Genomic DNA, 26,083 nt, shown 5'->3' on the forward strand with positions numbered 1-26,083 from the left:
TCATCTTGGGTGATAAGGCTAGAGAGGCTCAGGTAGTGATAGGGGAAGGGAAAGGGGAAGATGCTTAGGAGGTGGGATCATTGGGACATGGTGACTAGTTAGCGATAAGGAAGGAAGAGCCTGTGAGGACTGCCAATGGGCCATGTAGAACTCATAAAAGCTTTTGAGGAGCCATTAGAATAAGATGAAGTTTGGAAGATAGAGGCCAGAATGGAGAAGACAGTGTGAAATGCCTGTTAATTCCAAATGGAGAAGTTCAGGTAATAGTTTGATTTCAGGATCTAAAGCTCAGAAGAAAGATCTAGACTGGAGACATGTATTGGAGATTCCTCAGCATTGAGGTAGACAAACATTGCAATGTGTCTTGGGGGAGAACATACACAATGGGACGAGAAGTAGTTCAAGGATAGAGCCTGGGGTTGACCAACATTAGGACATCTGCAAGGGAGGACAGGGAGTGAGGAACTGAACAGGGGTGGCCAGAGTAGTAAAAAAAAAGCCAAGGAAGCTCATGTCATAAAAGCCAATGGAAAGGAGGAAGCAAGGGATGGTCAGTAGTGGACAGTGCCGATGACAGACAGGGAAAAATGACAGAAAAGTGCTCTATGCATATGGCATTGAAGAGTCATTGGAGACCCACAATAGGAGCAATTTCTATGGAGTTGTGGAAGCAGAACCACCAATCACATGAGTGCTGAATGAGTAATACATGGGGAGAAAATGGCCAGTGCAGACTCTTCCCTCAGGAAGGGGACTGTGGCAAGAAAGTCAGAGAAAGACTGAGGGGCCTCTGTTTGTTAATTTTTTTGTTGGGGGGGGAGCGGGGGTTGAATGACATAAGTTTGGAAAGCTGGATACAAGTTTTTAAAGCTTGATAACAATTCCTGTTTTGCCATTGTAAGAGAAAAAATTGAAATAATTGATAGCAAAAATGATAAAAATAACTTGGTAGATTAGACACTGCCAAGAACTTTGCTTATGGTCCCAAATTGTGCAGCAATAAAATAGAATGTGTAATGCTTGCTGTTTTGGAATTTCTAATCTGTAATTAATATTTATGCCTAACTATAATTTTTTTCTTCATTTGAGTCAAGTTAAAATTCAAAGTGGAGTTCAAATGTAAAACCAGTATTTATTTTGATTTTTATTATCTGTAACACTTGTTATTTTAAGAGCTTTATTTTCTGTTTGTTTTTCTAATTTATAGTGCAAAGGATGGGATATTCCGCCGTTACCGTGGCCCAGGAGTCTATGAAGACCTGCAGAATTATATCTTAGAGAAAAAATGGCAATCAGTGGAGCCTCTGACTGGCTGGAAATCTCCAGCTTCTCTGACGTAACTTGTTATTTTTCTTATATCAAGGTGTTATTTATGAAGCAGGAGGTATTAAGTTAAACAGCCCATAAACCCTGCAAGTCTACATTTTTCTTCATATTCAGTTCTGATTACCCTGACTACACATGACCATACTTGGCCAATGTTGTGTTTCTAGTTTTATGACCCACATGTTTCAACCAGTTGTTAGCATACTGGGAATTAAGTATTGCAAATTCACGTGGGTTACGAAAGCCTTTCCTCTGACTGTTGCACTGAGCCATATCAACTATTTTCTCTTTACAAAATATGATATTGAATATCATTTGCTGTTCTTTCTTCTGTTTATTGATAAGATAGAAGAGTTAACACTTTCTTGAATTATAGTTTATGAAGGAATTGCTATTGTATCTATGTGGAAAATAAAACCTATGGTGTCTTTAGCTGCCTAGTGGAACACAGATGGGGGTAACTTTTGTCCATAATGTCAAACTGTATAATTCTTGGTGAAGTAAATTAAGGCCCTAACTTTTTCCACAGTTGTTTTACCTTTGAATGAATTGTCATAATTGTAGTTAAGTTTATGTTAGTATATATAAGAATAAGGAATATCCCTGTTGAAATAGAATCAAATTATGCAATATTTCAGGAATAAATCATCCAGTAGCATTTATATACTACCTAGGAAATACAGAGCTTGCTCTAAAAGCAGTTCACTGGGGTGCCTGGGTGGCTCAGTCGGTTAAACTTCTGCCTTCGGCTCATGTCATGATTCCGGAGTCCTGGATCGAACCCCGCCTTGGGCTCCATGCTCAGCAGGGAGTCGGCTTCTTCTCCCTCTGCCCCTCACCCCACTTGTGCTCTCTCTCTCAAATAAATAAAATCTTAAAAAAATAAAAGCCCCTCACCTCTGGCGTTTCATTTTACAAATATTTGAGCACTGATTTTATGCCAGATGCTGTTCTAGGTGCTAGATATTAAACAGTGAGCAAGGCAGAGCTGCTGTCTTTAGGTAACTTAAAGTAAGACAGATTAAGAAAAAAAAAAAAACTAAGGATATAAAGAATCTTGATCTGGATAGCTACCTTTAAAAACAAATATTTACTAAGACAGGACTAACTGGGGGGGCATGGGCCTCCATCGGATGAGAGGTAGAGCGGCAGAGAGAGCCGAAGGATAGAATGACCTAGCTGGGTAAAGAGCATGGAGAGAGTATTCCCAACAATGGGTACAGCACGACCATAGCCCACCATCTGGAAAGAGCTCATGGTACTGAGGAGCAGAAAGATGGCCAAGGTTGAGCACAGAGAAAGGGAGGGGGAGCGGTATACACTAAGAAAGAGAGGCAGGGAGGAGCCAGATCATACAGGTCTGCAGCCTCGGTTTGGAACTTGGATGTATCGGTGCGTACAATTAGAAGATGGCTCTTAGGGTGCCTGGGTGGCTCAGTCGGTTAAGCGGCTGCCTTCGGCTCAGGTCATGATCCCAGAATCCTGGGATCGAGCCCCACATCAGGCTCCCTGCTCAGCGGAGAGCCTGCTTCTCCCTCTCCCTCTGCCTGCCTCTCTGCCTACTTGTACTCTGTCTCTATCTCTGTCAAATAAATAAATAAAATCTTAAAAAAAAAAAAAAGACTATGGCTCTTAGGAGGAGAGGTTGGAGAGGTGATGGATGAGGTGAGACAGCAGTCTGTTGCAGTGTCCAGCCTAAGGGTGGCAGTAGTGCCTAACAGGGTGGCAGAAGTGGGCATTGAGAGAATTTGAAATATGCTTTGAAGGTCAATTTGGCTCACATGCAGGAGAGGGAAGATTCACAGAAAATCTCCTGGGTTTCTGTTTTAAGTACTTGGTGGGTCTTGGTGTCAGTTACAGATTTGAACAACGGAAAAGCAAGGGCTCAGTGTTGGACATGGTGAGTTTGAGATGCAAACTTCCTTCTAGAGCTGTCAGGTTGGATATATGGAGATGGGTCTCCATGGAGAATTCAGGAACACAAATACAAAGCACGTAGATGGTATTTAAACCTTAGAAGGGAAGGAATCACCTAGAGAGAGGGAAAAAGTGGAAAGTGTTTGGGACTGAGACAAGAGACACCCCAAAATTTAGAAGATGGGTAGGGAAGGACTCAACAAAAGGAAACTGAAAATGGGTACCAGTGAGGCAGGAGGACCATCAGGGGTATGCAGTTTCCTGGAAGCTAAGCAAAGGGTACTCAAGAAAGGGAAGTAGTCACTTGTGTCCCATGTTACCAAGGGGTGAAGGAAGATTGAGTCTGAGACATGGCTGTTGGATGAAGCAATGCAAGGTCATCATGGCCTTATCACAAATAGTGCTAGCACAGTAGTGAGGACAGAGGCCAGATTTGAATGGTTAAAGGTACGGTGAGGAAGAAGAAATAGTAAGCATAGACTACTCTTTGGAGAAGTTTGTGAAGCTGGAGAGCCCTGTGAAGTCCAAGAATGCACTTTTTAAAAGATAAGAGAGGGTAGAACATGTTTTCATGCAGAAGAAAATGATCCCACAGAAAGGGAGAAATTGCTAATGCAGGAAGAGGGATGGCAGAAAGAACCAAGTCATTAACAAGACCAAAGGGATGGGATCCATGGCACAAGTGGAGGAATTTGGCTATGGTAGGGCAGATCTACTCTCTCTGTCATAACAGGAGGTGGATCAGGTGTACAGCAGGCTCAGATTTGGTGGTGGGAAGATAAGAGTGATCACATAATGGCTTCTGATTTTGCAGTGACGTACAAGGAGTATTTGTTAGCTGAGCATGCATGGGAAGGGGAGGGTGTGGAAGGTCTGAAGAGAGGGAAAAGACATGAGCTATCATCTTGAGTAGAGCCTAAAACAGTGCAGTATTGAGTGCTCCCTGAGGTTTGTGACTGGGAAGGGAGAGCAATCAGCTGGTCATGTGGTTTTCCCTGGAGACATGCAGCTACCCAGGGTAGAGGTTTTTGCCAGGTATGTACAATGGAGGGAGAAAGGCCCAGGGGTTTGAATGTGTTTATAACAGAAGAATTGAAATGAAGACTATGGAATCTAAGCTTTATGTGAATGGAAGTGAATCCAGGAGAGAGGACAACATACTGCAAAAAGTGGAAGGGCAGATCCCTGTGACCTGAGGTGTTTTGTTTTGTTTTGTTTTGTTTTAAAGTAGGCTTCACGCCCAGCATGGAGCCCAACACAGAGCTTGAGATCAAGAGCCAGATGCTTAACCAACTGAGCCGCCCAGGCCCCCCTTGTTTTTTCATAGTATACATCACCAGTGGTTCTCCTTCTCTTCAATTATTCATTTTTCTTTTAGGATGTCTGGAATGGCTGGTCTTTTTAGCATCTCTGGCAAGATATGGGTGAGTAATCTTAAATATACTTTTTTGTGATTATCTTTGCAGAGAGGTTTTTAAAAAGTAAAAATGTAGCTTCTAAACAATAGGAAAGTAAACACTTACAAATACTTTTATAATGTCACTTTTCTTCTTAAGCCACACAACTGCTCTCATGTGGAGTCCCCAGTAGAATTGTGTCCCTGTGTAGAAGGGCATAAATTGAACAAAGACCTGTGTCATATTTTCTTGGATCAGTGATGGATTCCTTTATTAAAGCTGAAAGGGCTTATGTGGTTTTACTTCATCTTATTTTCCCATTGTCAGAATCTCCCTATAGGTCAAAGATTATCTAAGCCTGAAAGTGATACTGTGTGTCAGGGATCCGCAAACTATAGCGTGGGGGCAGGCCACCTGTTTTTATAAGTGAAGTTTTATTGGAACACAACCATGTTCATTCATTACCTATTATCTAGAACTACTTTCATGCTACAGTGGTAGAGTTGAGAAGCTGTGACTGAGACCATGTGGCCCACAAGCCTAAGATATTTACTCTCTGGCCCTTTAAGAAAGTTTGAGCGCCCCTACTATAAGCAATTTTATCGTTCCACTGAGTCATTTCAGTGAGTTAGAACTGTTACTTAGGTTAAAATGTTGAACAGTTATATAATCTTGAATGTGTTACATAATCTTTTACTTCCCTTTATGTGTAGGGTGGGCTAAATTCTGCCAAATTTAACAAACTTGCTGTGGAATTAAATATATATCCTTAAAGTATTTCAAAAAATCTTTAGAAGTGAGTCCTTACATTTTTCTTTTCAAGGCTATGATTTTACGTCATGATGTCATATTTGGAACTTAATATTCAAGGAGTTCATGAAGAATCTTCTTCTGTTTCTCATGCACATTGATATATGTTTAGGGAAATTTAAGAACAATCTTTTGTGTCCTAGTTTTTCAGTTATATTTTATTTTCTGCCTTGTGAGATGGAATACTAACGTCAGAATTTCTTCACAACAGAAACTAAGTTTGTCACTTGGATTCAGTACTTCTTAAAGTTTGTTAACTGTTTTTTTTGGCACTTGTGTATGATATTAAACAATAACTGGAATTTTCCCTCTCTCCAGATCATATGAGTATTATATTTCTTAACACTGATGAGAAGTTTATTGAGGGTTTGAGAATTATGAATTGCCAATTGGGAATTGAGAGTAAGGATTTTGCCTTTTGCAGTATGTTGACACTAAGGGTTGACAGAGTCATATATTCTGATAGCCATCGGAGAACCTTGTAGCCTTATAATGTCTAATTCAACAGGATAGTCATAATAGATGGATGTCAGGAATCATAAGAGCAAGATCTTGGCATAGAACCTACAATAAGTGCAAATCAAGAAATGAATTGGTTTAGTGGTTTAAGAAGAGCTTAGATGGAAGGTGGTCATGACTTTCACGCATTGTTAAAGAGGTGTATTTTCAAATATAGTATCTGGGGAGAAAAATAATTGCTTTGACTTCATATAACGGCATTTTGTGCTTCAATAAACAGGAGTTTAGATAAGGAGTTACAGTTTTTCATTTTTATCATGCAAATAACTACAATGTGTGGCATTGTCATGTCAAGGCCAGGAGTGGGTGTTTTATCTTTATACTCACAGTGCTCCAGCCATGGGCAGCATGAACAGATCTGTGTGTATGCATCAGACTACAAAGAAAGGGCAACTTGGAGAATAGAATATGATCCATTTCTGAATAACCAATGAAGATGTTCTGCCTTTTTTTTTAAGATTTTATTTATTTATTTGAGAGAGAGTGAGAGAGAGAGAGCATGAATGGGGGGAGAGACAGAGGGAGAAGCGAGAAGCAGACTCCCCACTGAGCAGGGACAAGACTCAGGCTTTGATCCCAGGACTCTGGGATCATGACCTGAGCCAAAGGCAGATGCTTAACCAACTGAGCCACCCAGATACCCCAATGAAAACGTTCTTCTTAGTGACTGAAGAGTATATATGATATTTACATATTATGTATACTTAGAATGTCTTTCCAGATATCTAAACAGGGAACAAAAGAAGATAGTTTTATGGGATAAATTGTTAAAATTTGACACACAATTACATTTTACATTCTGTAGAGTCACTTTTATCTAATATTAATACCATATTTTTTTTCTTTTTGGTCAATTTTGCCTGGAATGTTTTTCCACTTTTAGCCTTTTTCTTGCTGTTATGTTTTAAATGCGTCTTGTAAAAAGCATGTAGCAACAAGTAATTCTTTTAAATGGTAAATTTAGTCCATTTATATTTATTGGCATCACTAATGTATTTGCACTTTGTGTGTGTGTGTGTGTGTGTGTGTGTGTGTGTATGTGTGTAGACAGGGGATAATATGACTAAAAGAACATAAGTGGGAGGTTTGTAGATTATTTTGATCTCTCCATGTATGTGTATTCATTACTTTAAAAATCTGTGAGAGAAATCTGGTATCACCCTCTGTATCAGCATCTAGGTTCCCCAAGCCTCTTGACAACTTTTGTAGTTTCTTCTTTTCTTAGAAACAAGTTTTCAGCCTTCCATGAAATCTCTGGGAAGGGCTCTCACAACCTGTTTCTGTAATCTAACCCTTGTCCTCTTACAGAGGACATAATTTCCAGCCTATTGAGACCCAATCCTTGGCTATCTGTCAGGTTTCCACTTCAACTTTGAGGTGCAGTCTTGCCTGGTTGCACCTGAAGAACCACTTAATGAGCAAGTCCTCCTAGCTGACTACCCAGCTCACTCAGCTTATTTAGCCAGCCCTTCTCCCTTGTCCAGGATCCTTTCCTCAATGTTGAATGTATAATTGTGGGGAACATAATCTGTTTATAACTCATGTCTAAACAATATAAAACTATAGTGCAAACATATTAACAGTGAACAAAAGGAACATAGTATGTGGTGAGAGAGAGAGAGAGGGAAAGAACATGGCTAGAACTAAGTGAGTGTAAGGTCTCCAAGAAAGATCAAACAAGGGAAGGAGGAAAGACACAGAGTGGCTAATGTCAGTGAGGTGAGGTTATTGACGTCCATCCACAATCTCTTTTATCCTACTGTGATGTCGTGGATACATAGACAGATAGAAGTCAGTGTTTCTTCATCAACAGTCTCCCCTGGATGAGTGGCTGGTTAGGTATAATACTTCTATAGGAAAAACTGCATGTTATTAAGTGAGGGAAAAGATAACAAAACAGTGTGTGTAATGTTATGTTCGTGTGGAATTTTTATGTGTATACCAGAAAATGCCTGGAAGGAGATTAATCAGATGTCAGCAATAGCTATCTCTGATACTGAAATTATGGCTGATTTTTAGAAAATCTCTTATCTTTCTCTGTATTAATTTTTTTTCTGTAATGAAAAAGACAAAGTAAAAACAAGAACAGTATCTATAACATAAGCCTACTGAACTAGTCCTTAAAGTCTTTGAGTTTCTGCTTTAGGAATGAAGGCAGCTTGCTGGATCTGGCATTCTGGAAATAAAAGCTTGTCCTCAGGATGTCAGAATTGCTCGGTGAGGAGACACCCACACAGCTGAGCTCCCATGAACTCAGGGGTTTTGTTGTGTTCTGCATTTGGCTTTCTTAACTCTACACCAACCTCCCATATGTTCTTGCTTGACTAAATCCTTGAGGTGAAGAAGTTCCTTGAATAGTGTTATAAGCCAGATCCTGTGAGCTTCCTGCTGTCACCTGGAATCCAAGGGATCCTTAGTAGGTAATTTGTATCACAGTATGGGGGAAGAGTGGATAATCTCAAATGTTCTATCCATCACTAAAATTCAGATTGTCTTTTCAATCCAGTCATGATGGTATCCACCGATGTATTTTAATTTTTATATAAACTCATAGAAGTCATTGCCACTCTAGCTATAACACCCATCCTCCTATATAGCCTTGACATTTGCCTACCCCATAAGAGTCACGGGCGCCTGGAAGATGTACAACTCAAGGAGTTCCTCAAAGAGTGGATAGACATCTTCTAGCTACAGAATTGGCACTGATTTTATATTTATAGTAGCAATATAAAATGTCTTTGAAATTCAGCTTAAAAGAAGTTATGCAACTTAATGAGAAATGTTAATAATCTAAAGAATAGTACAAGGTGAGGTTCATGCCATGGAAGCAATGCACAGGAGATTGAACTTGGGAAGCACTGTCCCTGAGTCAGGTGCCACAGTCAGGGTTCGGGATCCTGGGGCTGACATGTTGTCTGTGGCCCATGTATGGAGAGACTTTCCAGCCTTCCTGTCTTCTCATCTCTTTTCACAGTTGACGACAGTGGTGTAGGGAGGTATTATCTTTCTCTCTTCCAGAGAGACAACTCGTTGTTCTCTACCCTGTGTGTGTATCTCTGAGTCCATGAGTTTCCTCTGCCATAAACTGTTGTCACTAGAACACTTTGAGTGCTTAGCATAGAACCTGGCACCTAGTCAGTACTCGCCAGCTGTTTCTTGTTAGTTGTATTCATTGATCATTGTTGTCATCATTATTTTACTTTTTACCTCTCACTAGTCAATAAGGAATGCTTTCTCTTTTTATGCAGTTATTTTTTTAATCCAGGCTGATAGCAGGATTAAAATAAGGTTCTATGGCAGTTGTACAAAGAGTATTTTTGCTAACTAGGTTTAGCATCTGAATGCATTTCAATGTTATTTGATTTGATTTGGTGAATTTGTACTGCTTACTGAGCTAATACAGTATGTAACTTCCCTCACCTCAGTGACACTGTCGTTATGCAAGGATGCAGGCAATAAGGTAGGCTGCAATCCTTGGGAGGACAGTCTGTATGATGGAGAAGATTTAAGGCTTTATAAATACCTCACAATGAGAATTTAAGGCCATGAGTGTTTAGACTGGAGAATAACAAGAGAGTATTTTTTTCAAAGTGGGAATACTTTTTTTAAAAATTTTAATTCCAGTAAATAACAGTGTTATATTAGTTTGAGTGTACAATATAGTGACCCAACAATTCTATACATTACTGAGTACTCATTGTGACAAGTGTTCTCTTAATCTCCCTCACCTATTTCATCCATCCCCTCACCCAACTCTGCTCTGCTAACCGTTATTCTCTACAGTTAAGAGTCTATTTTTTGGTTTGTCTCTTTTTTTCTGGTTGTTTTGTTTCTTAAATTCTTCATGAGTGAAATCATATGATATTTGTCTTTGATTAACTTATTTCACCTAGCACTATACACTCTAGATCCATTCACCTTGTTGCAAATAGCAAGATTTCATATTTTATGGCTGAGTAATATTCCATTGTGCACATCTTCTTTATCCATTCATCTGTCGATGAGCACTTAGGTTTCTTCCATAATTTGGCTATTGTCAATAATGCTGCAATAAACATAGGGTGTATATATCTTTTCCAATTAGTGTTTTCATATTCTTTGGGTAAATACCTCATAGTGAAATTACCGGATCACATGGTAATTCCATTTTTAACTTTTTCAGGACCCTCCATAGTGTTTTTCACACTGACTGCACCAGTTTGCATTCCCACCAACAGTGCATGAGGGTTCCTTTTCCTCCACATCTACACCAACACTTAATAAGAATATATTTTAAAACTCCCCAAATGTCGCCCTGTGTTTTAGATAGTGGTATGTCTCCTCTTACTGTTTTGAGTTTTTTTTTTTCCTTGTAAAATGATCTAGAACCATATTACAGTGAGATGGTGTACACCCACAAAATACCTCTCTTAATGCCTATAAGAGGCTGCAAGGTTGTGTTTTGTTGCAAGTGTTGAAAGGGTAAAACATTGAAGGTGAACTCCCTTGGCCATTACTAGAGAAAGTCTTTCTGAGCTGCTCCCACACAGGGAAGATGTTTTGAGGATTCTGATCTGTGTTTGAAAGGGATATTGGGTTTGTCCCAAAACTCCTCAGAGTATCCCGTGACATTGGTGGGATCTAAATCCAGAGGGTTCTGTGTCATTCAGGGCCTACCCAGCTCTGACTGAGACTTTGCAGCACTGGGCTCGCTAAGTGGGTGCCCTTGGGCAGCATTGAATCTGACCTGCAGTAGTTCAGTCCCCAGAGAGAGTACTTTTCTTTCTCTCTGGAGACAAAGGGCTCTACCTTATCCAGGGATGCTTTGGCCTTGCTCCATTCCTTAAATCCATCTGACCACTGGGTAGAATGTTCTTCTCATTTATTCTACTGTAGTGGTGTCTTCATTTAGTCTCTCACTCAAATCTGTATGTAGCCAAAAACTAGCTCTAACTCCATTATCTATTACACTAGTACTGTAGAAGTTGTCAGGCCCATTAGGTGATATTTTTGTGCATTTTTAGGAAACAGAGTAAGATGCTTCCTTATAATGAGCACATACAATATTGAACAAGGATCAGTATTTTCCACAAGTGAAAACTGTCACTTTGCCTGACAGTTAAAGAAACAGAAACACAGGAATCTAAAACTGAGTTAGATCAGTTTGAATCAGTTATTACTTGAAAGCATACATACGGCAAGACTTCAAGTACCTAATGCCACAAACCCCAACACTCTTAAGGTGTTCTAAAACCATTGTGAACTCAAAGTAAACAGATAAAGATTTATGTCTGCAGTTGTGAAAACACAACTTGGTTAATAAGGCTTTAGTATTAATCAACTAAAAGACCACAAGATGGCAGGATTTCTCTAAGAGGCTCAAATAAATCCTTTAAAGAGTAAGCTGAAAAAAAAAAATAAATGCATATGTGTTAGGGTTTCCAAAAAAAAACCAAACTGTACTTTTCATCATGTATGAATAATAAATGCTTTATTATCAAATTAGTATTGATAATAATAACAGCTAACATTTATTGGAAAATAAATAAATAAATAAATAAATAAATAAATAAATAAATAAATAGTTGATGGAGAAAATTGAAGCGGAGCTTGCTACAATAAGAGGATATTTTGAATGCACTAAGAAGTGTGTGACCCAAAATGCAATGATTCGAAGTCATATAACTTATTGAATTCCAGAAAATAACTTAGAAAATTTCTTACAGGTTACTTTAATAATTTATTTTGCAGAAAGGGTGTAAGAGACTATGCAGAAGGACTTATAACTGGACATTATTCAGTCCAGCCATATGGATGGATATTATTTATAAAACAAGTTCCAGAATACACACCTCTCTGGGTCGACACAAAGCCGGACTGGCTTTCCATATCTTCTAATTCTTTGGCACATTTCAGAGTTTAATCCTGATGGTGGCACTGAGTCATCAAGTAAAGCATAAACTATGAACACATAGAGTTTTCTGAAGTGGAGAACTGTATGATACATTTTAGAACTTACATTGAACGGAGTTTGAATGAAGCAACCTGTTGATATCCCAAATACCTCTTTGCCTACTGGGCTGCAGAACATTAGATTACTCTTAATAAATAATTGCCCCGGCTAAAGATAAAATGATGACCAATGCCATAACAGAGGATGGATGATAGTTTTACAAATCATGAGTTGTTTGCATCTCCTATGAATAATTGAAGGATATGCTAGTATCTTTTTTTAATTCAATAAATATTTTTCGAACACTTTGCATATATAAGTATGTAAAATATTTGCTGAGTCTTTGGATCTATCTCTTCTACTGAATAAGAAATTGGAGAGAGGAGATCTCAGATTATTCTAGACCATTAACAAGCTTTTTTATTTGTTGGTTTATCATTCAGAATTAAGCCAGAATAAAAGATAGTGTTTAATTGAATTGACATTTATAAACTGAGAAACCAATGGGAGATACTCGAGTAATTTGGATTTTGAGAAATATTAAAATAGAAACTAGGAGTCATTTTCATCCACCTCATCAGTTCTAAGCAAGTCATTCAGTTGTTATCTCTGCTTGCTGGTGGCACTTAGCTTGGAATGATTTCATCATGTGCCCATAAATGCTTGGATTATAGTGAATGACTGGTTTTGGAGCTGTAAGGGCCTAACACAGATGATCACTAAGCCATCATGGTGAAGCTTGGCTGCTGCATGTCCACATTTAAGTGGGCCTTGACTCCAAACTGGTAGGTTCATACCTGTATGACTTAGCATGTTATCAATTTTTAGCAAAAATGGTTATCTCTTCACTCATTTTTTAAATGTTTGGTATCAAAGCTAGTCCTAGGGAACAGTAAGCATGAAGGGATGAGGGCTTTACTCAAAGACTGATGGAATCTCATTTATTCATAATGAATTAACTAGAAAAACTTTCTTCTGTCTAATATTTTCAGTTTTATGGTGATTTAGGCAAGTTATTGAGGATGGGTAGAGTAGAGTAATGGTCTGATTAGGAAAAGGAAATGGTACATTTTATTTTAATTAATTACTTCATTCATTCAAAGAGAGAAGGAGTGGGGGTGAAGGGGGGCAGAGGGAGAGGGAGAGAGAATCATAAGCAGGCTCCATGCCTAGCACAGAGCCTGGAACAGGGCTCCATCTCACAATCCTGAGATTGTGACCTAAACCAAAATCAAGAGTCGGACGCTTAACCGAGTCACCCAGGCACCCCAGTATGGGACATTTTTAATGATTGATGTCTATAAGTAGTAATTTAGTTCCACTTAAAACTTGACAAAGGCCTGGGGCGCCTGGGTGGCTCAGTCATTAAGCGGCTGCCTTCGGCTCAGGTCATGATCCCAGAGTCCTGGGATTGAGTCCCACACTGGGCTCCCTGCTCAGCGGGAAGCTTGCTTCTCCCTCTCCCACTCCCCCTGCTTGTGTTCCTGCTCTCTCTGTCTCTGTCAAATAAATAAATAAAATCTTTAAAAAAAAAAACTGACAAAGGCCCAGGAAGTTTAATTTTTTATGGATGCCACATGATGAGTAAAAATTGAGGTGTGTGGAATTATAGGGGAGAATGACCCAAAAGAGTCTGTCATGATGAAAGAAGGGGCTAGAAAAACAATTCTGCCAGAGTTCTACCAGATCATGAACAAAGAAATATAACTCTCACTTGATATGACCTTTATTATTACTCTCTGATTTTCAGTGTTGTAAAATTTGACTTGTCCTTGAAGAATCACATAAATGCAGATTGGGTGAACTTTGTGGGAACTCATACATGTAGAAACAGTTTGCAGACTTGAGTTCTAGCTAGAGAGGGAGATTCAAACATGTTTGGTAATAAGTAAATATTTTATTTTTTTCTTCTGATTACAGCATCTTCACAACTATTTCACAGTGACCCTTGGAATTCCTGCTTGGTGTTCTTATGTCTTTTTCGTCATGGCCACCTTGATTTTTGGCCTTTTCATGGGTCTGGTAAGAGATAATGCCATTTCCCCCCTTTCTTTAAAGCCACATGGGTTTTATGCAAAACTAGAAAGCAGCCAAGAAAGAAAAGATGCATAAACAAGTATCGTTTTGTGTATAATCTAAGCAGTTACTTTTTTGATACTACTTTCAGTGGTAATTTGAGATATAATGGAAAGTTTATTAAATTATTATCTCCTAATCCTAACCTTAAATATTCTGAAGATGGGTGCTACCTAGAATATAGGTAGTAATGAAAGAATTGGAGACCTTACATGAATTCATAGTCAGTTTCTAAGACAACCAAGTCAGCTGTGATTTCACACATTGCCTACTTGATTGGAACACTGTGGTGAGAAGGCCAAACCTGTGAATTTGTTCCTTGAGTGAACAAGATTTTTTCTTGTTCACATCCTCCAACTGAACCTCTAATTCTGACCTGCTGCCTATACATACACTCTGGTTATCCCAAGGTGGATTTTGTGAGATATTGTAGATAAAAAAAAACAGTCATTATTATGGAAAAAAAAAAGATGCAAAGCACATTACTATGTCTTCTTTAGGTATGAAAATTAGTACCTAGTAGGTATCTGTGTGTTTTCTCCCTAGATGTTTTAGGTAAGAATTGAAATAATAAATTTATTTACTTAACTACATAAGCAACTATAAGTGTTTTGGCAATGTTTTACTCTTTTACATAATTTTTAAATCTTTCTTTTCATACTCACACTTGATCAGTTTGATTAAGCTTTAAACTCTAATTAAGAAGTTCTTAAAAGCCGGGCGCCTGGGTGGCTCAGATGGTTAAGCGTCTGCCTTCGGCTCAGGTCATGATCCCAGAGTCCTGGGATTGAGTCCCACATCAGGCACCTGCTCCTTGGGAGCCTGCTACTCCCTCTGCCTCTCTCTCTCTCTCTCTGTCTCTCATGAATAAATAAATAAACCTTAAAAAAAAAAAAAGAAGTTCTTAAAAGCCATTGTGCTGTGTATTAATCACAAAGCTTCTAAACACTGTATGATAGGAATAATTGATGATTACTAAAAATTTATATAAAAAGGACAGATGTTGAGGTTAGATTATCTTAAAGTCTGTCCTTAGATTGTATAATGCATTTCAGCTCTTTAGTAAGTCCTTTTTAAAAATAAGCTTAAGTGCTCGCTCTGGCAGCACATATCCTAAAAATAAGCTTAAAATGTCAGCAATTGCTTTTATATATATTGATAAATAACTTGTTATGACAAAGCCATACTCCAGGAAGCCAAGGAGGCTTGATTTTATTTTGCTGCAAACATGCTTACTTCATGCTATGGCTTGTATTTGAGATCTGACCACTGGTGTTAATTCCACAGATGGGGCTGGAACTCAGATATGTCATTCATTAGGTCGCCTTAATCTTATTGCTAACCAACATGGCCCTGATGGTCTGGCCTAAAAGATTTGACTTGGGTATAAATTTGACTGGATGTAAATATGCTTTTCCCATCTACTGTCTAGTGTTGATCTTTCTAGCAGTATATTTTAGAGCCACATGAGTGTGAGGCTTTTGCAGGGGGAATACCATGAGATCCTGGGTGGTTCTCAAGTGGAGTTATGGAGAATGTAGGTTGAGTGTGAGCCTATTGAAAGACCACTGGAAACTCTACTCAGCATAAAGAGTTTCTGAATTTTATCTTTGATGTTAATGTTAAGTTCAAAAAATCAGGCCAGGCCTGCCTATGCCCTAAGTTTATTTGGAAACTTAGATTCAAATAATTGGTCCAGGAAGATTATTAAAGTTTGGACTGAAGGAAGAAGAGAGTGGATTCTAGATTGTTCAAGTGATTAAATGATATAGAATATTATTCCTTTATAAGAAGTTGGGAGGAGAACTTTATTTAACAAAAGAATAATACATTTTCTGGTAATACATTTCCATAAATACCAAACACATATCTCTGATTCCTTTTCTACAACCATAATATGTATTTAAAAAAAAAAAAAGTACACAACAGCTAGAATTTTTGCCTTCAAGGAGGTCTGCAGCTGTGCATTCCATGTTCTGTGGTACCTTTGCCATTAACTGAGGGCTGAAAGCAGAGCCCAGGCCTGCAGTCCTGTGTCCCTGGAAGTTCTTCCCTCTATGAATCTTTCTAGATTCATACATATATAAGATTCAACTTACACAGTGGCCAGGAGGAACACGATATTTTCCATTGAAGTGATTTCCTGGTCAAATTACTGTTCCCCATCAGCCTAATGATTATGTTTCTTACTTTTTCCTAATTTTAAAAGATGGTAAGTCAAAACAAGGCTGCTAGTTTAGATTTTTGTTTGTTTTCTTGATTGACTTTGTGATGACCGAATTACGTTAGTAAACGTTATTTTTCACCTGTAAACAAAGGGCTCAACCTCTAATTCTATATACTATTTTCTGCCAGCGCAGGAGTTTTTCAGTTCTGAGTGATCTATACACTTGGTATTCACTGGAGGATCCTGCTGGGCTTCTGGGGGAGGGCCCTGTTGCACCGATACTCAGGTGTCTTTACCTTTGTGGAGTTGCACCACTCCTGGCCTGACTCATTGGAAGCTGCTTCGCATTGCTCCATGTGACTTTTGTTCCCTTAAGCCTTTTCGCACCACTTTAAGGGATGAAACAAAAGTAAAAAATGGCAGCAGAGCCCTGATCTCCAGCCCCGGAGCTGAACGATCACGGCTCCCTCTCTCCAGCGCACCCTCAGGGAAAGGTAGTCAGTCCCTTTTGTGTGCGCCAAACCCCGCAGACTCCTGCCCTGCACACCTGCACCAGTCCACCCAGCTGTGGAGGAGTGTCTCCTGGAGGCCCCGCCACTCTCTGGGCCCCTGCTCTGGAGCGTTTGCCCGATGGTGCACACCCACTCCGCTCCTCCCTGGGGAAGGAGCCAGATCTCCCAGCGGTTGTCGCTTGCAGGTCCCCTGCTTGGTGAGCAGTTGCCCCAATCGTGCTGCAGTTTGTGATGTATGGCAACACCTAGCTGAGAGGCCATTCCCGGGCTCGCTAATTGTAGCTGCCTTCCCATGCCTGGGAACTCTGCTGCACTCAGGCAACCCTGTTCTTTCGGTCACCCCGGGGATCCTGAGACCACACTGTCCCACCTAGGATTCTGCCCTGCTTCGCTACCTGAGCATCTTTCAGAGAGGGACATCCCTTAGAGGAGCAGACTTCTAAAAGTTCTGATTTTGTGCTTCACTGCTATATTACTTTCTGGTAGCCAGCTTATGGAGGCTGCCTCCCCTTGTGATTTATTTTCTGATATATCCCCTCAGATTCACTTCTCTGCACCTCTTACCTTGCAAAAAAGTGGCCACTTCTCTATTTATAGAGTTGCAGCAGTTCCTTTCTTAGATCTCATGTTGAATTCACAGGTGTTCAAAATGAGTTGATAGATAACCTAGCTGCATTCAAGGGACCAGATGAAACACAGGTCCCCTACTCTTCTGCCATCTTCCCTAGGGACTATCACATGAAAATGAAATTTTTCAACCTCAGTCTTTTCAGATGGAAATGTTTTCCTCTTTACTGTTCAAATCAATTTAGTGGATTGGAGCTTGTTCCTCTTCAACCCACAGAGCTTCATGCATCCCATTGCCCTACCACAGGGGTCTCCCCAGCCTGGCATTCAGGCTTTCTCTGGATGCAGGAGCCCCCATGGTCCAGTTTGGTGTAGCTTAATGGAGCCAGGCAGCTGGTGCTACCCATCCACTCGGGACTATGCCAAGTGGATGGGTAAATGCTGCTTCAAGTGGCCATTCTTGATCCTTCCCAAAACTATAACTGGTTGTCATATTTGTTATCTTGTAAATATCTGTCAAAGTGCTTTATTCATTTTTCTTATGGAATTCATGTTCCATATTGCTTTATAATTAAACTGCCATTTTTTCCCTTTTTTTGAACTCCTCCCCACAGAGGTTAACATGATACCTTGAACCTAATGAACCAAATTTTGAGTAAAGTAATAAATGAATATACAGATTGGTAATAATTCTGAACACAAAGTAGGGTACTCATTTGATGTTTATGAAATTGAATCAAAAGTACTATGACTTCTTTAGGTTCTTTAAAATTTTAGAGCACCTTTAAAACACTAATGTATGAAGTAGTGTTACTATTTTATTTTTATTTATTTATTTTTAAAGATTTTATTTATTTATTTATTTGATACAGAAAGAGATAGCAAGAGAGGGAACACAAGCAGGGGGAGTGGGAGAGAGAGAAGCAGGCTTCCCGCTGAGCGGGGAGCCTGATACGGAGCTCGATCCCAGAACCCTGGGATCATGACCTGAGCCGAAGGCAGACGCTTAAGGACTGAGCCACCCAGGCGCCCCAGTAGTATTACTATTTTAAAGCCTGGGCAATTATTCAAAGTAAAGGCAAAGTCCGAGAGTTAGCTGGGTACAAGAAGTGGATTGCCCTTCTAAGCGGGCAGCTTCTCCCTGGGTGGACGTTTGCATTGTGGGGTGCTGTAGGGGAACGTGTGAAGAATGACTGCAGCTTATTCCCGGTCAGTGAACTGTGCCCTTTATGATACAACCTGTAGCTTCATGATCCATGCCAGTCTGGGCGTGGAACAGGGACTGGGACGAACCTGCCCCTAAGGAGCTTGTAGTTTATGAAGGGAGAGGGATGTTTATAGGGTAAATAGAAAGTGGTTCATGCTGCAGTAAGGTTGGAGATGAAGCCAAGGCAATTACCGTCTAAAATAGGGTTTCGTTCATATCATTAATGACTTTTCTCACAATTTATTTCTGTAGAAATTTCTTATGTTACTCTTAAGAATTCTAGACCCTGACATCGTCTTTTACTCAGTAATTGGTTACCCATTGGTGAGAGGCAGCGATATGCAGACTAATTTTGTTTGGCCAGAGGAGTGTTTTTAAAAAGGCCATTGTAGACTTGGCTCAGAGTATCTATTTTCTTATACCTGCTTGATTTACCTGTTTTTAATGGGTCTCCATAGACATTTGACTTTGTGACCCCTGACTCCTGTTAAGTATTTGTAATTTTTTCCTACATTGTTACATTTGAAAAATAGGAGATCTTAATTGTATCCATGTCTTTTTTGAGGACTTTTGACCAACTGCTAATTAATTGTCTGTGAATATCTGGTTATAGAACCAAGGCCTACATTTGAGGTTCTTTGTTAATAAATGTCGTATCTAGTCACAGTAAAATCACTTTTTTCTCTCCAGGTCCTGGTGGTAATATCAGAATGTTTCTATATACCACTTCCAAGGCATTTATCTGAACGTACTGGTAAGTATGATAAAGTCATGTGATAGAGTATTTTTGGAATTCTGTGGTGTGCCCTTTTGTGCTCAAAGAAGATACTAGATTCTTTCTCCCCAGTTCACTAGGTGGCTAAACCATCACCACTTACCAAATTCTTTGAAATATGTTCTCTAAATCAGATTTGAACAAAAGTTCTTTTTTTCCCCTTAAATTAGGGAGTACTTCATTTTGGCAATTATTTTTTCCCTTTAAGTGTATGCTCTTCATCAGTTAGTTGATACCTTTTCTTTCATTCAAACTGGAATGAAGGAGGGCAACTCATATTTATTGAGTCTCAACTATGTATCATTAACTATCCTAAGTCCTGTAAGAACAGTCTCCCCAAATCCTTGCACTGTCCCACACCATTTGTAGGATTCAACAGCCCTGGATTTGCATGCTTTTATTCCTAGTTTTGAGACTTTGCATGAAGACTTTTATGAGACTTTAAAATTGTTGCATTTTATGTGGGAGTTTAAGTAAACTTCTATTTCTTTCGAGTTCTTGACGTTTTCAAGGCTTGGAGACTTCCTTAGATAATTAGAAAATATATTATGTTCCTTAGAATTCTTAAAAATCACAGAAACCCAGTTTAAAGTAACTTAGGAAAAAAAGGAAAATTTATTTATTTATTTATTTTAAAGATTTTATTTATTTATTTGAGAGAGAGAATGAGATAGAGAGAGAGCATGAGAGGGGGGAGGGTCCAAGGGAGACGCAGACTCCCCGCTGAGCAGGGAGCCCGATGCGGGACTCAATCCCGGGACTCCAGGATCATGACCTGAGCCGAAGGCAGTCGCTTAACCAACTGAGCCACCCAGGCTCCCAAAAAGGAAAATTTAAATTAACTCACATAACTGGAAGACCCAGGGATATTCTGGCTTCAAGCACAGCCCAAGGGATTTTAGGTTTCTGCTTCTCTGTGGCTGATTTGGGGGCTGTCAACAGCCCTAACTCACATATTGTCAGTTGAACAATTCCTGTAGAAAGAGAAAAGGCTTTTCCTCTTGACTCTGGCCAAACGCTCCTGGGAAGTCCCGTGATTGGCTTGGCTTAAGTCACATTTCTCAACCCATCACCTGACCAGTGAGTGAGTGGGTCGCTGAGTGTTCTGTAAGGTACCAAATATAAAGCATGAAAGAACCTTTGCCCTCCCTGGCCCTGTGCTCTCCCAAAGTCTGCAGGGTCAGTGAAATCTCCCAAGAGGAACAGGGAAGCCCCGGATGGAGCTAGGGGCCGTGTGATAACATAGCTTCAGATTGGAGAACACTGTCACGTTCCCCCCGCCCCCCCCCTTCATTTCATGGCTAGACACACTCGACTGCCTGCTGAATAATCAGTTTATTGAGAGGCCGTTCCCTTCTGCTCCCTCCACAGAGCAGACTCGGAGGTCAGAGGAGGCCCACAAAGCTGAACAGCCGCAGGATGCAGAGGAGGAAAAAGACGATTCAAATGAAGAAGAAAATAAGGACAGCCTTGTAGATGAGGAAGAAGAGAAGGAAGACCTTGGCGATGAGGATGAAGCAGAGGAGGATGAGGAGGAGGACAGCCCGGCTGCTCGTGTGGACGAGGAGAAGAGTGACGCCCAGGACCAAGGGCCCCTGAGAGAGGTCCAGGAGCGGGGAGGAGCCGAGCCTGGAGAAGACGTGCCTGCGCAGCCCAGCCCAGCGCCCTCAGAGGCGGCAGAAGACACACTGAGGCAGCGCAGAAGTCAGCACGCCGATAAGGGCCCACAGGTCTAATGACAGTATTTCCGAGAATTCAGGCCAAAGGAGTAGTCAGCTTCCTTCTGGTCTGCAGTGTAAATCAAATCCTCATTTTTTTCTGAATGAGCAAGCTTTTCTTAAAAAACGATCTCTAGTCATGTAGTCTCTGGCATGAAGCCTCATGTATGTTAATGAGAGTGTTTCAGACACGACAATCAGGAAACAGAAAAACAAACAGGGTGTTAGGATCCGTTTGGGGACTTGGCATGGGCACACATTCATTGGCTTGAGGCTAGAGTTTTGACCAGAGAAAGCACCCCGCAGGCACCATAAAACACAAGCCAAGCCACACGACAACATCCGCACAGTGCATGGGAGGTCTTGCAGAAGTCTTCTTGTGTTAAGTATTTGTTTTTGTCAAACTGTAAGAGACATCAGCCACTACGTACGGTACAGAGACACTTTTTTCAGAGAGAGAAATTGAGAGGGCCCTGGTTATTGTGGTAGAAAAGAGCTTGGACGTCATCCCAACTCTCTAAATCTCCTTTGTTAGGATTTATTTCTTACCTTTAGTATTTCCAGCTTTCCCAGCACGGGCCTGCAGGCGCCCCACACTCTTCACAATACTTCCTCAGTGAGAGGCCTCCGACAGCGGCCGCTTCACATCAGCCGCCTTCGTTCTGACTGAAGGGTTTACATAATCCAGAACCAAAGCCCACGGAGCTGTGACTGCCAAGCATCTTGAATGAAATGTTGTAACCTTTGGAGATTCAAAAGGAAGTAGGGATTGTACAGGAGAGGTTTTTGTTATTGTTGTTTGCCAAAATGTAGTCATTTTTTTTTTTTTCCAAAAGGTTCCTTTAGCAATATTCTTTTTGAAGCCAGAAGTGCCCTAAGTGTTGCCAGTGCAAGGTTGTCTTGTGAAGAAAACTTGAATACTTTGTTGTTTTGCTTCCATCTCAAGGGGTTCTCTGGCTCTTGAACCACTTTAATATTAAGTGCAAAACCATTTCTGGTTTTCTTTCAGTGATGTGCTTTTGGTGAAAGAATTAATGAAAGTGAATATCTGGAAATGAAAGATTTGGTTTCCTTTCCTTCTTCCTTAATCTTGTAAAGAATTTTATCCCTGTAAATCTCTCAATACTCAATCTACTAAAAGTACCCAGGGGGCCCAATTTCTTTTAAAGAATCCATCCATCTACTTCTGCCTTACCTGATTTATGTCTTCCAATAAATTCATAAAATTAGATTCCAAGCTTATGAAAGATGTCTGAAGTTGATCCTACACCCTTTGGGTCCTGACAGAAAAACAAGTAATACACGTTTATGAAATTCGAAGTTTCTGTCATCTTTATAAAGAAATATGCAATATACTCCTGTCTGGCTGTTTTGATAACCCTTACCTTGTATTAACTTTGAACACAGTCTCCTTAGAGGAGGGGGAGGTGCTGAGATCCTCTACCCTTGAGTGGTTGGATGGGCCTGTTGCAAGCCTCACACAAAGGGAGTTTTTATTCTGACAGAATCCAATTTTTAGAGATGGTTATTTCTCATCTTTCTAACTCAGTTACCTGACAGTCTCATCCCCCCTGTACTGTGAGATTCATGAGGAGTCGCCAATAGTCTTTCTCTTCAGATGGCAACAGCACCTTGAGTTTGAGGCCATCACAGAACTGACAGACTGGGAAAACCTTGACTTTGGCTCATTTCCTGCCCCTCCTGCCATGTACGTCTTCTAACACATCCTCAGTGCAAGCACCATGGTTCTGATGATGGCAGCTCCCTCTCCCTTATCCTAGGAAGCTTTTCTGGATCATTGCTGAGCGGGGCCTGCCCTTCTGTCACTGGATTTCTTTCTCTTATAATCAGCTGAAACAAAATTTTCAAAGATCAGTAAGTTTAAGTTCAGAGGTATGGAATAAGAAAGGTTCCATAGTTTGGCTTTTCTGTATAATACGTCCCCCCTTTTACACTCCTCCTATTAAAACTTTTTTTTTTTTTTAAAGTGGAGTGTTTGACCAGAAGGGAAGGAATGAAGAAATAAAGTCCACTTTCGCTTTTTATAAATGTAAGGCCAATTTCCAATTGGACCCCAAATAATACCTAATTATATAACAAGAGAAATGTATGTTCTTTCTCAACAATACTTAAAAAAAATTGGAGGAAGAGGGGAAACCAGTTTGGAGAAGAAGATTCATTGAGAGTTGAAGCCTCTGTGGCTATAGGAACCATTTTTTTTTTTAACATCCTGGCAAAAGGTGGGGTTTTTACTAAATGGTCTGATAAGTACACATCTAATTTAATTTCTTTCCACTTGAGGCCTTTATAGGTTTTCAGTATTTACTGAATATAAAACTAAGGGGTGAAAAAGTCAATCTAAAATAATTTGAAATTAGATTAACATTTCAGTAGGCTTTTATGGATTTTTTCTGGAGATAATCTGTTTAATCCAGAAGTCAAATGTGTGGAAACATGATTTTGATTTAAAAAATAAAAAATAATCATGCTTCCCATGTTGCAACATCAGTTATCTAATTACAGAATAGTATTTTCTGTAAATCAAAATTAGGAAAATTAAAAGTGACTGTAGATTTGAGAATGGGGGTGCAGTGCGTTATATGTGAGTAGTTTCTCTGATGAGAGGGATAAAGTCTGAAACTTCCAGCTACGTTTTTTTTAGTTTCGTTTATCATCCATCTCTTGCTAGATCTGCTCTACCACCCCAGCTTGCTTAGAGATCTCCTATTGGAGCTCCAGATAGGCAATCCCACTGCTTTCTTTTTCTTTGAAGTCTAAGCACAGAACGGGGTGACAGGCAGGACTCGTTCACTTCACAGGTCCCCGAACCTCATGGGTGCGTACTTAAAACCTCTTCTGGTGTGTGAGCCCTGTTAGCCACAGGCTTCTTTAACTACAAAAAGAAATCCAGAATAACGACTGTAATACAAAATAAACAAGTGTTAGCCAGGTTGGCTTTTGACAGTGGAGAAGGCCAAATCTTGACTTTTTTTTAATGGCCAAAATCCTTGTTGCTAACTACGGCATTGCTACGTGATTTGAGGGTGTGTAAGCCTGCAGAACCGGCATCCTGTAACACCTTTGGGGAAGGATGATAAAAACACCTTCTAGCTGAGCACTTAGCCTTTATAACTTTTACAACCAAGTCTTTAAGAGTGGAACCTGTATGCTGCTTTCCAGGATGGCAAACATTAAAGAGTCCAGCAAAAAAAAAAAAAAGGATAGAAACAATAGGGTCCACCTAAGATTTCAGTATAAAATGTTCAATTGGCATGAAGTGAGAGAAAGAAGGGAAAGATTGGTGCTTTTGCTAATGTGTATCAACTTATCTCTGTCCAGCTCAGTATTGAAGTGTTATTTCTACCAGTATTATAAATGTGTAACGGCCCCATCCCATCAAATACAACATTTTGAAAAGTATTCATGTGAATCTTTTGTGCCAACAGAAAAGTTCCTTCTTGTTCAGTATCTATCTCAGTCCTACGTTTTGATCCTCTTCAGAAGATCAATTTCTCTTGAAAAACCAAATGATGAACCTTGATGGGGCAGCTTTTTGAGCGGCTTTTCTGAACCAGAAGATTTAGTTAGAAGGCCTTTGGTGGTTTCAGACCAGGACATGGCCTTCAGATGGCTTCTCGGTCAAGTTTCATGGGAACTGCGCCCCTGTATATGTGTGACTCAGATCATTTTCACATGTTTCTGACGTAGTTTCATGTATTTGTTACTAAATAGCTTCTTTGTGCAAATGCAGTTTTTATGCTAAAAATACTGTTTATTTGTATTGTAATACATTATAAATTTGTTTATATTTTTTGTAATAGTCTTAATTATTTCGCTCAGTGATATTTAATTATTTTTCTCTTCATCATGTTCTTTCCTTCCTCAGATAGCATCTGCAGCATCTGGAATGGGAAATCAAGATATGAGTCTCAAGCATCACAAAATTGTATATAATCTTTGATCATATGTTTTTATTTTATTGTGAACTTCTATTTGTGTCCAAACCTAATGATAGTGCTAAGTAAAGTCAAAACAAGTGTATTGCTTTTCATAAAAGTATTTTCACAAAAGTCATTTGCCTAGGCAGTGAAAAGTACTGCTTTGTTAAAAAAATAATTTTCCTGTGCCCATCCTCTATCCAATCTGTTTGCTCCCCCATCTTTCTTTCTTTTTCTTCCTTTTCTTTCTTTTTCTTTTTCTTCCTTCCTTCCTTCCTTCCTTCCTTCCTTCCTTCCTTCCTTCCTTCCTTCCTTTCTTTCTTTCTTTCTTTCTTTCTTTCTTTCTTTCTTTCTTTCTTTCTTTCTTTCTTTTTCTTTCTTTCTTTCTTTCTTTTTCTCTTTCTTTTCTTTTCCTTCTTTCCTTTATTTCTTTTCTTTCTTTTCCTTCTTTCCTTCTTTCTTTCCTTCCTTCCTTCCTTCCTTCCTTCCTTCCTTCCTTCCTTCCTCCCTCCCTCCCTCCCTTCCTCTCTTTCTTTCTTCTCTTTAACTTGGTGAAATGCAAATCAAGTGCCTTTTAGCTACTCCAGAAGGTGCATCAAACCAAGAACAAGTGCAAAGATCCAAGACTTCCTCTTTGTTATAGCCATTGTGTTGCCTATAGAAACTCATTTCACTCACTTCTCAGGTTTCCCTTGGTCCTGAGGTCTGGAGGTGGTCAGGGCTGGCACAGATGGCAAAGGATGCTGCTAATCCTTCAAGATGCTGTGGACTGATCTGGTCTCCTAGGGCATTCAGAAGACTCTGGTCTACACCTAATCCTTCCTATCACCGTAGCGTTGGAAAGGTACAAAGGAGATGAGGTGACTCTCTTAAACCCCCTAAGGGACTGAACCATGAATATTGGATATTTCACTTTGGAAAGATGGTAGAAGGAAATGTAGGAAGAAGAAAATGATTAAACTTCCATACCACCAAGTCATTCCCTCAGAGAAACTGGCTCAGTAGGCTCATTTGTCTATATAGAAAAGAATATCCATTATGTACTGTCTCAGCCTATGTGACCTTGGTCATGCATCCTTGGTGGGAGCAAAACTTGCAGCTTTTGAAGTCAAAAACACTGAATTGCAAAATGCAATCCACTGCTTTGCCCCAATCTTGAAGACTCTAGAGCATATTTCAAAATATTAAGAATTCTTTCTTAGGACATGCAAATTTCTCAAGA

General features: G+C 39.8%; 1 protein-coding gene across 1 annotated transcript in view; it reads left to right on the plus strand.

Moving 5' to 3' along the window:
* Window positions 1–24,741, plus strand: part of TMX4 (thioredoxin related transmembrane protein 4) — a 44,461-nt gene extending 19,720 nt beyond the window's left edge. The window contains exons 4-8 of the mRNA XM_028112972.2: window positions 1,208–1,336; window positions 4,622–4,667; window positions 13,822–13,923; window positions 19,121–19,184; window positions 20,577–24,741. Coding sequence (XP_027968773.1) covers window positions 1,208–1,336; window positions 4,622–4,667; window positions 13,822–13,923; window positions 19,121–19,184; window positions 20,577–20,941 — 706 coding nt within the window. The 3' untranslated portion in view covers window positions 20,942–24,741. The remainder of the gene's footprint in view (window positions 1–1,207; window positions 1,337–4,621; window positions 4,668–13,821; window positions 13,924–19,120; window positions 19,185–20,576) is intronic.
* Window positions 24,742–26,083: the final 1,342 nt, after the last annotated feature.

Source organism: Eumetopias jubatus, unplaced genomic scaffold (assembly GCF_037043125.1).
Source record: "Eumetopias jubatus isolate StellerSeaLion01/CBP00866 unplaced genomic scaffold, mEumJub1_p1.0 scaffold_9, whole genome shotgun sequence".
In the NCBI taxonomy this organism is placed as follows: domain Eukaryota; kingdom Metazoa; phylum Chordata; class Mammalia; order Carnivora; family Otariidae; genus Eumetopias; species Eumetopias jubatus.